Source organism: Squalius cephalus (genome assembly GCF_949319135.1).
Source record: "Squalius cephalus genome assembly, chromosome: 15".
Lineage (NCBI taxonomy): Eukaryota > Metazoa > Chordata > Actinopteri > Cypriniformes > Leuciscidae > Squalius > Squalius cephalus.
In genome coordinates, this window is record NC_137136.1 from 1,738,990 (window position 1) to 1,753,517 (window position 14,528).

The following is a 14,528-nucleotide window of genomic DNA, read 5'->3' on the forward strand; positions in this document are numbered from 1 at the left end:
ATTTAGTTTATGTGATTCGTATTCATACATTTAAACATATTTTCATTTTTTTATTTTTTATGAATACGAATCACATAAACAAAATGACCAATTCTTTAATTCCATTAAGATTTACACAAAATGCTCTAGTTGTTTTACTAGTTCCTAATTAATGCATATTAATTCCTAATATGTAAATGTAAGGAGTATTCAATTCAAGTTGATGTAATTTTACTATACAATTAAGATTTGTAAATCTTGTGTTCGTGCATGTGATAATTTCAACATTTTATCTCAAAACTATAACTTAGTATGTCAGTTTCTCATAATTATAGGTTTGGAACAACATGAGTGTGAATAAATGATGACAGATTTTTCATTTCTGCGTTTTGAACTTATTCCTTTAAGCCAGAAAGTTAACAAACAAACTTACAAAAAGCCCCCAACAAACTTTAACAGCAATATTCCCAGTAAGCTTCTCTTAAAATGTAGAGAATCTGACCTTTTTTGTTTTGGACGGTGACATGAAATATTAATATAAATGTAAACAAAAACATACACAAACAAATGCACCATATACATCACAATAGATTGCTTCTCGCAACTGTATCCTCGAGTCCCTCTGGGCTCATCGACTAAATATTAATGTGGTTTTCCCATCCAGTGCATTTACCGATAGCAATCTCTTCCCATCTGTGCTCCCTCTTCCAGGATCCCGGAGTCCTTCGGCTCGTGTAAAGATGCTATCGCCCGAGTTAAACGTTCAGTATTGGTCAAGAGGTGTTTGCGTGACAGTCTGAAACTGTAAGCTTCACCACGACAACAGTAGTTTTGTCTCTGTCTTGGGTATCTAAACATTATTAAAACAAGATATTATGACGTTTATGCATTGGCAAGTAAAATTATTAATGCTAGGCAGTGGGTAACGATTAATCGCATCCAAAATATAAGTTTGTGTCTGCATAATATATGTGTATAATATGTATTTTGTATATATAAACACACACACACACACACGCATGTATATATTTAAGAAAAATGTGTTATTTATATATCAAATATTTATATTTATATATAATATAAATTATGTATGAATTTATATACATGCAAATATTTCTGAAATATATACATGCATGTGTGTGTATTTATATATACAAAATAATTATACAGTACACACGTATATTATGCAAACACAAATGGATGTGATTAATCGCTTGTTGTCCAGCCCTAAAAATGATATGATCGATAAGTTATGATAACATATGTTTTTACATTGCTTTAACTCATTTTTTTACATTTTCAATGTAATTTAAGTTGAAATGACTTAAACATCCAAGTTGAGTGTACTTAAAAAATTTAAGGCGGCAACGTTATAATCCCTTGTGAATTGATCTTGTTTTAGGGATGTTTAGATACTGGACAAGACAAAATATTGAGAGATTTTGTTTTTTTTTGCAAGGTATATAGCATTTTAACATTCATAAAGGCCCACTTCCATTGGCCAGGTGTGTTGAGCGCATCCTCAATCCTGATTGGCTGAGCCGTCTTCCTGTTTGTCCACTTCCTCTTCCTGTCGTCCCGTGTCTTTATCCGACCCCATTTCAGCTTCAGTTTTCACACTACTCTCGTTTACCTTCTCCTCAGCGTTTCCATCTCTTTCGCTACTTCCTGCTTCCTGTTTATCCCCGCCAGCTGTGACATCACTTCCTGTCGCCTCTGTCTCATTCCCTTCCTCTCCCGGTTCTCTCTGCACTTCAGCCTCATTATTCAGGTTTTCCCCCCGTCGCTCGTTCACGCTTGTATTCGTGTCTTCTGCGCTCTTCTCGGCTCCGTCGCTGCTCTTTTGATCACTTGTCTCTTTCTCTTTCTTCTTCTTGTTCTTTGGTGCGTCTTTGACGGAGTTCTTGTTGGACTTGTTCCGTGCTTTAAAGATGACTTTCTGAAATAGACAATGTCGACGGAGAGTTTTAAAACTTTTTTTTAATAAAAAGATAATGAGATAGACCTAAAATACAGATACATATTTTTCACGAATTGCCTCTTTAAAAAGTGTGCTTGGTTATAATGCTTTACCATTAGGCTATTTTATCATCATTTTATGAATCACTGCTTCCATGATCAATAAAAAAGTACAATTTATGTACACTCTTTTTATCAAAATTCTGATTGCCTATTTTTTGTAGATTTTTTTTTTACATTTATTTAAATGTATTAATTATTTTATAATTCATTAAAAAAAAACACTGCGAAATATAATATATCTACTTTTTTATACATTTATAAAATGAAATCATACATTTTATTTTTTATATACCACAATATATATATATATATATATATATATATATATATATATATATATATATACACACACACACACACACACACACATATATACATATACATATACACATACACACACACACACACATATATGTATATATATATATATATACATATATATGTATATATATATGGGTGTATATATATATATATAGCATTATGTTGTGTTTTCATTTTTTACAATTATTTACATTTTATTTTTATTGGTGAGTTTAGTTATTTAGCAGTAAAAATGAAATCATGAATTATACATACTGTATATTTCATTTCATTTTGCTAAATTCATTTTAAATTAAAATTGAAATTCTTATAAACACACACACACACACACACACACACACATACATATATTGTGTGTTTGTGTTATGTATGAACCCACTGGGGAAAATAATTTCCTCTCTGAGGGCAATCATTTATCTTAGTTATTATTTATTTAAATTAAAATTATCTACCTGTAGCCTAAATTATCTTAAAAATCAAAGAAATAACAGTCCATTACAATGTACAAACCATTCAGCCTACTAACCAGACTAAAAGCACTGCAAAAATATTCCAGTAACATTAATTCTCAAGTTCCCAGGCCTGAGGTGATTTTTACTGTAATCGATAACCGAGACGCAAGATGGCGCTAGTTGCATCACGTGTGTATGTAAGAGAGTGAGGCGCGCGAAAGACGCAAAAGTGGCGCCAATTTCAGTTAGCCGGGAGAGCAGATGACGGCGTTGCTATGGACACAAATATATGAGGCCGTTGGATGCCGCGATTGATTAATCAAACGTCAAGTCCAGAGAGCCGTGAAATAAATAATTACACGTCGCGTTTTGCTGTGTCGGAAACTGTCTGAAACCAGATTAGTCAACAGGTGCGTGCTTCATATAATAACACTGTTTGAAAAACCGGACATCAACAGTGACAGAACTTTGGTCACGCCACCCGTGAATGAGTCGATTCTGGACCCGCCATCGACTGTATGGTGTGAAGTAAGTGTCAAAAATCCTTTCATGCTCCACCATAACCTCTCTCTCGGTATATACTGTGTGAGTGTATGATAATAGATGGCAAAAACTCCATTCATTTTCTCTATAGGGAATTTTCTTTGTTTTTTCAACAATAACTTATAAACCGTTAAAGTCAGCCCTACTGTGAGCAACGAGGTTGTTAATCAATGGTTATTGCTTTTGTTGAAGCCGTCAGCCCGCATGTTTTCACCTTAGTTTTATAGTAAACAGCGGAATTTGTGGTGAAAAACTACATTACCCATAATGCTGTACAGAAAATTCCACCAATCAGAGAGCCGAAACAAGCAAAACATGCCAAAAGAGCTATTTAGCTCCGCCCACTCCCATGAAGCACTGACGGAATCAAGTCGATATTCCTTCGCTCTCAAACTATATTTCAATGCATATTTTGCAATACATTTAAAAATACATTATGTATATATAATCAACATTTTTTAAATGCATAGTTTGACATTTCTCTAACATTTTTAACTCGATTATACTGTTCGCAATGCTTCGTGGGATTGTAGTTCTTTCCCTCTCTGAAGCCACGAAATACAGTCTTTGTATTTTTGTCTGATTTTCAAATACTTTTTTGCGTCAAATCAAAGTTTGTAATGTTGTGATTCTCCTCATTGCTTTGGTTCATGGCCTAAAATGCTTTAACGAAGACTTTTTTTGCAATCCCTATGGGAGAAATGAGTGGAAAAAATACTTCCTGAACCAACACCGTTGAAAAATGCTGTGATTGGCTGTCGTCCAGCGGTCTCCACCCCTGATTTGCATAAAGTATTTCTTAATGTTTTGATGCTCTCACCATTCGCTCCGCTGTCAATCTCGGCAACCCTTTAGTTTTTAAGCCCATATCCTTCAAGTATAGTAAACCACAGATCATTGTGATTTATAAAAGTGTTCAAAACATGATTATTGCTGTCTTGCACTTATGAATACGCTGAATGTTAAACCGGTATCTGTGGATTCCTCAGTGAGATGCATCATGGGACCCGAAGCTCTTGCATGCCACGTGACATTTTTGTTTTTGGAAAAAGTTGATTTAGATCCTCGTCTTCAGTTTGTTATGGTTGTGAATATGAATTGAACTGCGTGTAAAACTGACAAGCTTAGCACAGCTCGTCTGCATTGGCCCTTTCTTCCAAAAAAAAAATAAACATGTAAAAAGACAACACTGCCATGTAAATAAATATCTTCAGGCAAACCACACACGCAGTAACACCCACTACACACACACTCGCTCTGGTGTTCTTTGAAGTGGCATGGAGTTAAATCTCTGTTTAAATTATGCATTATTTTGTTCAAGCGTCTTGTGCTTTTTTGCCCCATTTTATGTGGTGATTTAATGAAATGCCTGAACGCTGTAAAAACACTGCGAACACACACTATATGTGCAAGTTTCAGCCGGGCAGCAGAGATTCTGAAAGTGTGTGTGAGGAGGACTATCATATTAACTGTGTGTGTGTGTGTGTGTGTGTGTGTGTGTGTGTGTGAGAGTGTATGTTTGTGTGAGAGAGTGTGTGAGTGAGTGTGTGTGTGTGTGTGTGAGTGTGTGTTTAAGAGTGTGTGAGTGAGTGTGTGAGAGTGAGTGTGTGTGTGAGGTGAGTGAGTGTGAGTGAGTGATTGTGTGTGAGTGTGTGTGTGTTTGAGAGAGTGTTTGTTTGAATGTGTGTGTGTGACTGTGAGTGTTTGACAGAGTGTGTGTGTGTGTGTGTGTGTGTTTGAGAGAGAGTGTGTGTGTTTGACTTTGAGAGAGTGTGTGTGTGTGTGTGTGTTTAAGAGAGAGAGTGTGTGTGTGTGTCTGTCTGTCTGTGAGTGAGTGTGTGTGTGTGTGTGTGTGTGTGTGTGTGTGTGTGTGTGTGTGTGTGAGTGAGTGTTTGTGTTTGAGAGAGAGTGTGTGTGTTTGTTTGAGAGAGAGTGTGTGTGTGTGTGTGTGTGTGTGTGTGTGTTTGAGTGTGTGTGTGTGTGTGTGTGTGTGTGTGTGTGTGAGACAGTGAGTATGTGAGTGTGTATGTGTGTGTGCGTGCGTGTGTGCGTGCGTGTGTGTGTGTGTGTTTGAGAGTGTGTGAGTATGTGTGAGAGTGAGTATGTGTGAGAGTGAGTGAGCGTGTGCGTGTGTGTGTGTTTGAGAATGTGAGTGTGTGTGTGAGAGTGAGTATTTGTGTGTGTTTGAGAGTGTGAGTGTGTGTGAGAGAGTGAGTATGTGTGTGTGTGTGTGTGTGTGTGTGTTGAAGAGTGTGTGTGTGAGTCTGACAGCAGTATGTCAGTAATGCGTCTGGAATACGAGTTCACTCACCTTGGATTCTTTCTTCTTGCGAGGCAACATCGGCCTCTGGAGGAAAACGATCTGTTTGGTGGCCAAACTTCCATCACTGGATGAGGGAGAAGAAGCAGAAGCAGAGTGAGAGATCTAGATGTGATTACACTACAGTCACACTGCTTGGTCCGGGTCTAGGGCCCCTCTATTTTATTATCAATAAAAATGAAAAATTTCTTTTTACATTTTCAGCAAGCAAAGTTCTGCACAGAGGTTTAACACTGGAATTAAAACATGAAAGAAAAATTACGTGATATTCCTTAAAACAGAAAGTTGGCAGAGGTTCCCAAACTTTTTAATATGAAGGGCCAAAAATCAAACTTGACTGAGGGCCGTTTGCTAAAAGTAAATCTTTGCATCATATCCAACTAGATTATATTAATTTACATAAAAAAATAAATAATTCACTGATATTTTCAGTGCAAAAATATCTATATCTATATATATATATATATATATATATAAGTCCCCCTGTACTCAATCATTTTGTACCTTAAAACTCATCTTTAATCACCAGTGACATATTTAAAAAAAAAAAATCCGTAAAAAACGTGACAATTTTAACATACTATATAAAAATATCTATGTGGTATTTTTAGCTAAAACTTCACAAACACACAGTGGGGACATCATAGATTTATTTCACACATGAAACATGAAAAGGGCTTTATCAATAATTAGTGTAGTCAATAATTTTATTTCTTAAAGCTCACCTTTGATCACCAAAATTACATATTTAAATGTTTTTTTCCTTGAAAAAACATTCTTCATGTCTTAAAATATCTTGAATGTAACTCGACACCCTTGCCTCATTTACTATACGTGGTTCTATGAATATGCAAATGAGCCCCGCCTCCACTCACTCCCTCAGCTCAGAGATCACACGTTGATCTGATTGGTTACAAGGTCATTTGTGACTCAGAAACACCAGCGATTTCAAAGCGTGTTTTTGAGACTGTCTTTGGTTCACTGCAGTTTTAAGGAGGAAATACTCAGCAATGGAGTCGACTTATGGATTTACACATGCTTTGTCTTAAAGCATATTAAAAACACCACATATATAAACAACACTTGTTTTCACCACAAGGGGGACTTTAAGACAAAAAGATATGCTTCTTGTTACATAGCATGGCGAGACAAACTCAAAGGTCATCCACACCAGCTAGTTTAAGTTGTTTGTTCCAGATATGCAACATTTTGCATAGCAGCCGCTTCTTGTTTATTAGAGTGCGCTTGTTTATTCAGCATCTTATCTTGTATTTATAGCTCCAATAATGCTGGATGGTGCAAGAAACCCCCCCCTGGAGATCTTCTTAAATTTTTTAGCCGTGAGCGCTGTGGGAACATCCGGCATTGAAAGGGATGAGCAAAATAAAATATCTGTTTTGTGAAATCCTGTGATGACTAAATCTCTCTTTCTTGCCGTCTTGCCAGGGCTAATGTAGAGAAGGAAGCTGCACATCATCGAGTGTGGTGGTGAGTTTAGCAGTTTTGGGGGTGAATGCACGTTTAAAAAGTTGATAAAACACAGTTCGGTTAAGCCGTTTAATCTTCAGAGAAGATGGAGATGTGTTACTAAACACTCTCGATCTTTCTCACGCTCTCTGTTTCTCTTTACGATCCTGCTACAAATCAAACGTGCCTCTGCATCTCTGGCATAAGCTTGCAATCAATACCAAACGTCTAAATCGTCCCTGCTTTGATTTTTTTTTTCTCCCACTTCCCATTTTCTTGCTTGTCAAGGAACTGTATATTTATTCAAGTGTTTCCTGCTTAAATCAAAGAGAAAAGCTGGATTCCTGCAAGCCTCAAGTCCATTAAAATGTAAACGAGTGGGACGGTGAAATTACAGCTCTGGTCTTCAGTCTCGCCAGCATCCAAACTAAGGCACACGACAATCCCCGTCATTAAGGGCTTAATTGAATGGTAACTTCAGCATTTCTGAATGTAATGAATGTACAAGCGTTCGGTACGGCGTGATGCATATCAATGTGGAAATATTACAGAGATGCTGATAAACAAACTCATTTGCATTCTTGTGCTGCCTCATATTTTTGTGGAAACTGTGTTTCATTTTTACGTGTCAAGATTCTTTGATGAATCGAAAGTTCAAAAGAGCAACATTGATTTGAAATAGAAATTACTGTCAGTAAAAAAAAAAATCACACTGACCCTAAACTGAACAGTAGTGCAATTCTTCAAAACAGTAGTTTGCTTGTCATTTAGACATATCAGGCCCTATCTCGCACCCAGCGCAATTGACTTTGTACACCGATGCATGTGTCATTCCTATTTTGCACCCGACGCATAGCGGACTTTTCCGCTCGGTAAATTAGGGAATGAACTTGCGCTCCCGGGGGCGGTTCAGCGAAAAGAGGAGGCGTGTTCCTGTGCAAACGTTCCCTGGTGCTATTTTGCAGTTTCAGAAAACAATTCCTCCACAGACCAGGAGAAACCTCGTCTAAAGTCAGTGGCGCGTTGCACATGTTATTCAGATGCTATTTTAAGGGCGCATGCTTGGCCATAATGTAGCGTGTGCACAACACACACACACTTTGCTTCTCTCATCTACACACACGCAGCAGTTTTCATTTTTAGAAAATCATACATTATTACAAGGAAAAATATTCCACATGAGGGAAATCATTGTTGTGTCCATGAAGATGTGAAAAATAGGCATAAATCTAGCTTACACATTTACCCAAATTATCATACGCCTGTTTAACCGAAGCTAATCTGGGTGTGTTTCTCCATCCCCAATGTCACTTCTCTGTGTTTTACGGCCCTGACGGGAACGTCGGTCTCCTCGGCTGTGAACCGCTCCTGGCAAATCCGCCGTTATAATAGCAATCCGCCATGGAACAAGCGCGCCTGCTCTTAAAGGGAATGTGAGATGACGCTCTGATTGGTTTATTTCACGTTACGCCCAAACCACACCTATGAGTAATGAAGCGACTTCAGACCAACACATTTTAGATTTGCGTCGGGCGCAAGAGTCATTTATCCCGCCGGTATAATAGCAACAGCGCCCGAGACCCGCCCACAAAGTTACTTGCGTTTCGCGTTTGATACTTGCGTTTCAGATCGTTAAAATCATGTAGATTAATTTACAGTTTTAAAGTAGCTTCACTAATACTGGTGATAATTTTAGTGACATGCAAGTACTAGAGATAAAACATTATGAAATTTTCATATCATGATTATAGTGACCAAAATGATCACGGTTATCAATATTATCACGGTATAGGCCTAGTTAAAATATACTGTAAATTTAGCCTAAATTTTTATGATTTATAGGCATTTTGTAACGTTCTGGGTTTTGTTTCTTGTTCTTGTCATTAGCCGCGTTTCCATTACCCTTCAAATTGCGCAAATTGAAATTGAAAATACGCCCGATGGAAACGCGTCAATTTCGCAAAAACTCCCATTTATCGCTAAAAAGTTTTTCCGCTCGCATGAGGGGGTTTTTCAGGCAATTCGAAAAAGACATTTTTCGCAAAACTGCAATGGAAACAGTTTTTGCACATTTACAGGTCAGCTGACGTAGATGACGCGGTGTGTTTGGACAGAATACGAGACTGAGATCTTTATTAAATTCATAAAAGACAAAATAATTACAGGAATAATGGATTCTAAACCTCAAATAAATGTCACAATCAAGACCTCGAAGCAGAAATGAGGGAGAAACACCCAGAAACTCCTCATATGTGACGCTCACAAGTATAATAAGGGTCGTTCCTTACCATTAATGATTGGATAACACACATACGTCTCCTTTGATTAATAATAATGGCTAGTGCAGTGGCTGGGATATACATAAACCTAACGTCCGTTGCCATGATTTTTGGAATGATTTTACTTATCGCGAGAGGAAAAAATGTAGTTTTAGTCGCATAACATCGGTTAATGGAAACGCCGTCTTTTCGCAACAGTTTTTTGTCGACATTTAGAAAAAAATCGCAAAAGTTTTGCGCAAATCTGTAATGGAAACGCGCCTATTGTCATGTTTCTGTGTCTTGTCATGTGATCCTGCCATGTGTCTTGTCATTGGTTAATCGTCTGATCATTGTTCACAGGTGTTCCTTGTCTTGTAATTAGTCTGTGTATTTAAAACCTCATATTTGCCGTGTCTTTGTCTAGTATTGAATGTTTCCTGTCGATGTTCTGGTTCTTGCTCTTGTGTTTTCAGTTTCATGCCTCGTCATGCCTTTGTTTTATGTTTGATCGTGTTCTGGAATTAAAGTTGCATTTGGGTTTACTTCAACTTGCCTCCAGTAGGATTCATTACACATTTACTGTTATCTGCTCCATAAACAATTCTACATCTGAATTGTTGACATTTTTAGAACACTTATTTTCCTTATACATGTTTAACAACAAGTTATGTAATGTTTTTCACATTAGTCTGAACAAAAACGGCAGACACGCTGAATGAAAATGTAAATCTACTCTCTGACAGTAGGTGGCGCTTATGGAACAGCAGAGATATATTGGTAAACAAAGCAGCAATAAGCTTATAAACACTACTTTATTAGGGGAAGATGGAGAGCAAATGTCTTTGTAACTTTTCTAAAGACAAAATTAATTTGTTTATACATTCTGTCATATAAATTCTTTCAGCACTCTGCCTTCCGCCATGTTTTCACACAAAACGAAACCTACGTTGCATGAGACCGTTTTAAAATTGTGATACTCAAATACGGTTTTAATGATTATTAATAATTATGAATATGAACATGAAAATATGAATGAATATAAAATATGAAACTCTAATACTAAACGTCAATCGTTTTTTATTATTGTGGTTTAGCATCAAACCGGTAACCATTTCATCCCTAGTAAGGACCGTGAGTTTTACTCACATGTTGCCATGTTGTTTTCTGCCACCCAGGAAAACAAGGCCAGACACTGAAAAGTGACGGTTCTGTTGTATCTAGGACAGCGTTTTGATTAATTAGCCATATAGCTGCGTTGTGGCTTCTTGTGAAAGTTTAAAATAGGCCCGTAATTAATCAGCAGGGATGGAAAGCTGATGTGTGAGAGAAAGGCCAGTGCGGGATCCTATGACAGATGGAGATTACATGGTGAACTTCAGTTCGACATCGCCGGAAGCTTCCACTTGCTAATACAGGAACCATCAGTTAGCTGGTATTGACATTTCATTACGGCGAGCAAACAGTCATGTTCTGACTCGATGAGGTCTGAGAGGTCTTTATACCCCGAGCACTATTGGTGCGTTCAAGTCATCTCGTATAGATCGTATATACGAGTTGAACGCACATGAACGCCACCGCAATGTCGAGTGGGAAACATGGCGGAATACCACAATACTGAAAGGTATTTAGCAGTGATATTGTCATGCTTTTCTATTTACAGCGAAGTAAGCTAATTACCTGCACAGAATATGATGGCATTATAATATAACACTTTAATTAAAAACATAAAAAACCAAAGCACACCTGATGCACACTTCTTGGTTCTTCATTTTCTAGAACTAGAGCAGATCCTTGCTGTAATTTTGTGTAATTAATTTAGAGAAAGTACACCGCCATCTTACTCCGACGAACGCACAACAAACGGCTGGTAGAGACTACAACGACATTCCTCCCGGGTTAGTGACATCACTAACCTTAAAATTTACATAAACACCGCCCTTGGGAACGCGATAGATTATCAAGACAGAATGTGCTAATCAATGACTAGAAGATAACTCCACATCAGCTTCATAAATTCATCAACTAACTATTCAGAAATGTCCTGTTGCTTCTACATGTTGTCACTTCTTCTCGAGTCTCTCCATCATTGTCTGACTTTGAACATAAAAGCCTAAAAGTTTTTGAAATGTTCAGCGCATGTGTGTGTGAGGTAAACGAACACGAGCTCTTGAAGCTCCGCCCACTGTGCCGGGAGCAGCAGCTCATTTGCATTTAAAGGTCCCTCAAAAAGTGACAATTTTAACATGTTATATAAAAATATCTGTGGGGTATTTTGAGCTAAAACTTCACACACACACACTCTGGGGACATCAGAGACTTATTTTACATCTTGTGAAAAGGGCTTTATACCACCCCTTTAAAGCAATTATTTTAGCTAGGAGTCTCTACCTGTTAGTCTTGATGATGGGTGTAGGCAGCACACAAGTGAGTCTCCATCCGAATGAAGCCAGTGACTGCAGCAAGGGAATATAGTCTGTCTTCACCTGTAAACCCTGAAAAGAAAAAACAGTTGCTGTATAAAAATGCTACGAATTCACACTTAAGTAGCAAAATTGACTTGAGACGTGCGTTGTATTCAAAATGTACATTTGTAGGTCTTTATGAAGAATTGTTAATATAGTGACTCTGTTTAGACACACCCTCTTTCGCTCTTTTGTGAGGATGCACCGATATGAACATTTTGTCCAATATCGATAACCGATAATTCTTTATATTTTAAAGCCGATAACCGATATATCGGACGATAAATCTAAATCCAAATTTTTGAGAGCCTGATTACGAAAACATTAAAACGTCTCAACATTAAAAGCCATGTCCCAAGCACACAATTATAATGATGTTCTGTACTGTATTTTCCTTTTTGAAGTGATCACAATAATATTTCAAGCAATTCAAAAGCATAATTGTGAACAGTGCACATCTGAAGTGTCTCAGCTGAAGGAAATAATCCATTATTTATCGGTTTTAATAAGTCGGCCAAATTTTCTTGTCGGGCCGATAACAATAACATTATAAATGAACATATATTGGCCGCAGGGTCGTACCCTGTGTATGAACGTTGTGAAATAATTGCCTAATATTAACTCTTTTTTGGTGTTGCAATGATTCGCACATCGCGACGATAACCGACCTTCTCATCTGAGCTGCTTCAGCACTCAAACACCCGCTCGTCAGTGTCAAAATATCTGAGATGACCAATCAAAGCAAGCGGCTTTATGTTCACAGAAGCGCGAGCCGAGCGCGAATCCCAACGCGACGCTTCACGCTTCAGTTAACAGTCATACAGTGCAAGATAAGATGCTAGTAGCTAAACTAAACAGCTGTTTTACGATAGAAGTTTTAAAAGACCAACAGAAAAAATCAGTTTGCAAAGACTGTATTAATCAAAGCTCAGCTTTGCGAAGGGGAGATTTACAGATTAAAGGGACTGAGAGATCATTGCATACTGTGCCCAGAATGAGATTGCTTAAAGACAGTAGAAACTATAATCTCAATTTAACAACACAAGCACCTATTCAATATATTATCATTATTATTGTATAAATATATTTGTAGACCTCGAAAGTGTTTGAATATTTCACCAGTATCTGCACTGGGACTTTTCACTGTTCGTATTACTCCGCTTGTCTGTGTTTGCGCAACTTGCATCATTAAGCCAGTAGGTGGCGATAAGTGACTGTCTATGAGTGAGCAATTGAACCATTAAATAAACAGATTAGTCCAAAAACATTGATTAATTTAGGAAAACTGAAATTTGATGCTCATACTAATTGCTCATATATGCCTCTGGACACATAAGGATTGCATTGGCGTTTGATTGAAATGTAACATCTATGCAAAATGATCCTTGAATCATTTCTTATTTAAGGCCACTCCTGTTTCGAATATGTGATTGTGTATTGTCAACAATAAGCATAAGCATTCTGCATTTCCATTTTGTAGTGTGGATCATTCATTGATGTTTAAGAACCTGTTATCTGATAAAATACTTTATGCTTCTGCCCACTGACATGCTTTTAAAGCTACTGTTGTCCACTTTTTTGGCCTTCAAACACCTTAAAATGCACATGTCGAGATCAATAAAAAAACGGACTTTTTTTAAATCACTTTTGGGACCTTGTTATTTATAAAACCCTGCGTAAGGCCCTGATTGGCCGATACCGATATGGTGGCCGATATGTCGTGCATCCCTACTTTTTTGTTCTTTTTATTTTCTTGGACACTTGCTTAGATATATCAGAGCAGCATTCTGTGAATAATTAGCATATTTACATATCTTAAAATGTTGACACACACAACTTCTATTAAAAAAACTGCTTGTCAGTCTTTTGAAAATTTCGTTCTAAAGGATGTTTATGGAGAAAAGCTGAATAATTTAAGTAGATATAGATACATTGATTTATCATGATTGGAAACAATTCCCAGTTTTTCACTATGGGTAAAATGAAGAAATTTCATTTTAATGCATGTTTATAGAAAGAAAGAAAAAAACAGACCAAAAGTTGTTGACTGGATTTGAACATCCGGTCTGATACACTTCAAGTGATAAAGATTAAGGTTTAATTTCTGCCCCGTGAATATAACAGATGTTTCAATAAAGAATGTATTGTGAGTAATTCAGAGAAAAGTGTAAATCAACAGGGTTGTTTTGAGCAGTTAGGCATGTACTGTGGTTTTACAGAGAAAGCTTGTACCCTAATTTCAGGAAGGCAGTGCGGTTTAACGGCGGTTCTCAAATAGAAACCATGTCGTGTGTCAGCCACGCGCGCACACTCATGATGATAACACAAGGCAGCGCTAGATGAGATGACAATGCTTCACTCGCAATTAAGCACCACAGGTTTTGCATGAATACACGGTTCGTTTATATGTGAGTCACTCTGGAAAGTTCAGAATAGACAACAAAATGATGACTTCCTGACTAAAGCAACTGCCCTCTAAGACAACAACTTAACCCCATCGAACCTTCCTACTAAGTGGCTGTTTTTGTAAAATGTTTTATTAGGTAGATTGGTTGAAATATTATTTATTTGTTTACTTGAACTGAATGTATACACACATGCACACACTGGGCAAAACAAGGGCCAAGCCTAAAATGGCTAAACAACACTAAGCTTTTAATTGTCTTACCGTCCCCCTGTGGTGAAAATCCAGCTTTTAATG

At 37.3% G+C, this 14,528-nt stretch overlaps 1 protein-coding gene across 4 annotated transcripts in view; it reads right to left on the reverse strand.

Moving 5' to 3' along the window:
• Nucleotides 1–1,204: 1,204 nt before the first annotated feature.
• Nucleotides 1,205–14,528, reverse strand: part of rftn1b (raftlin, lipid raft linker 1b) — a 132,846-nt gene continuing 119,522 nt past the window's right edge. For all 4 annotated transcript variants that reach the window (XM_079894392.1, XM_079894394.1, XM_079894393.1 and 1 more), the window contains exons 8-10: nt 11,754–11,857; nt 5,629–5,704; nt 1,205–1,918 (exon numbers count right to left, since the gene is read on the reverse strand). In XM_079894392.1, the coding sequence (XP_079750518.1) occupies nt 1,502–1,918; nt 5,629–5,704; nt 11,754–11,857 (597 nt within the window). In that variant the 3' untranslated portion in view covers nt 1,205–1,501. The remainder of the gene's footprint in view (nt 1,919–5,628; nt 5,705–11,753; nt 11,858–14,528) is intronic.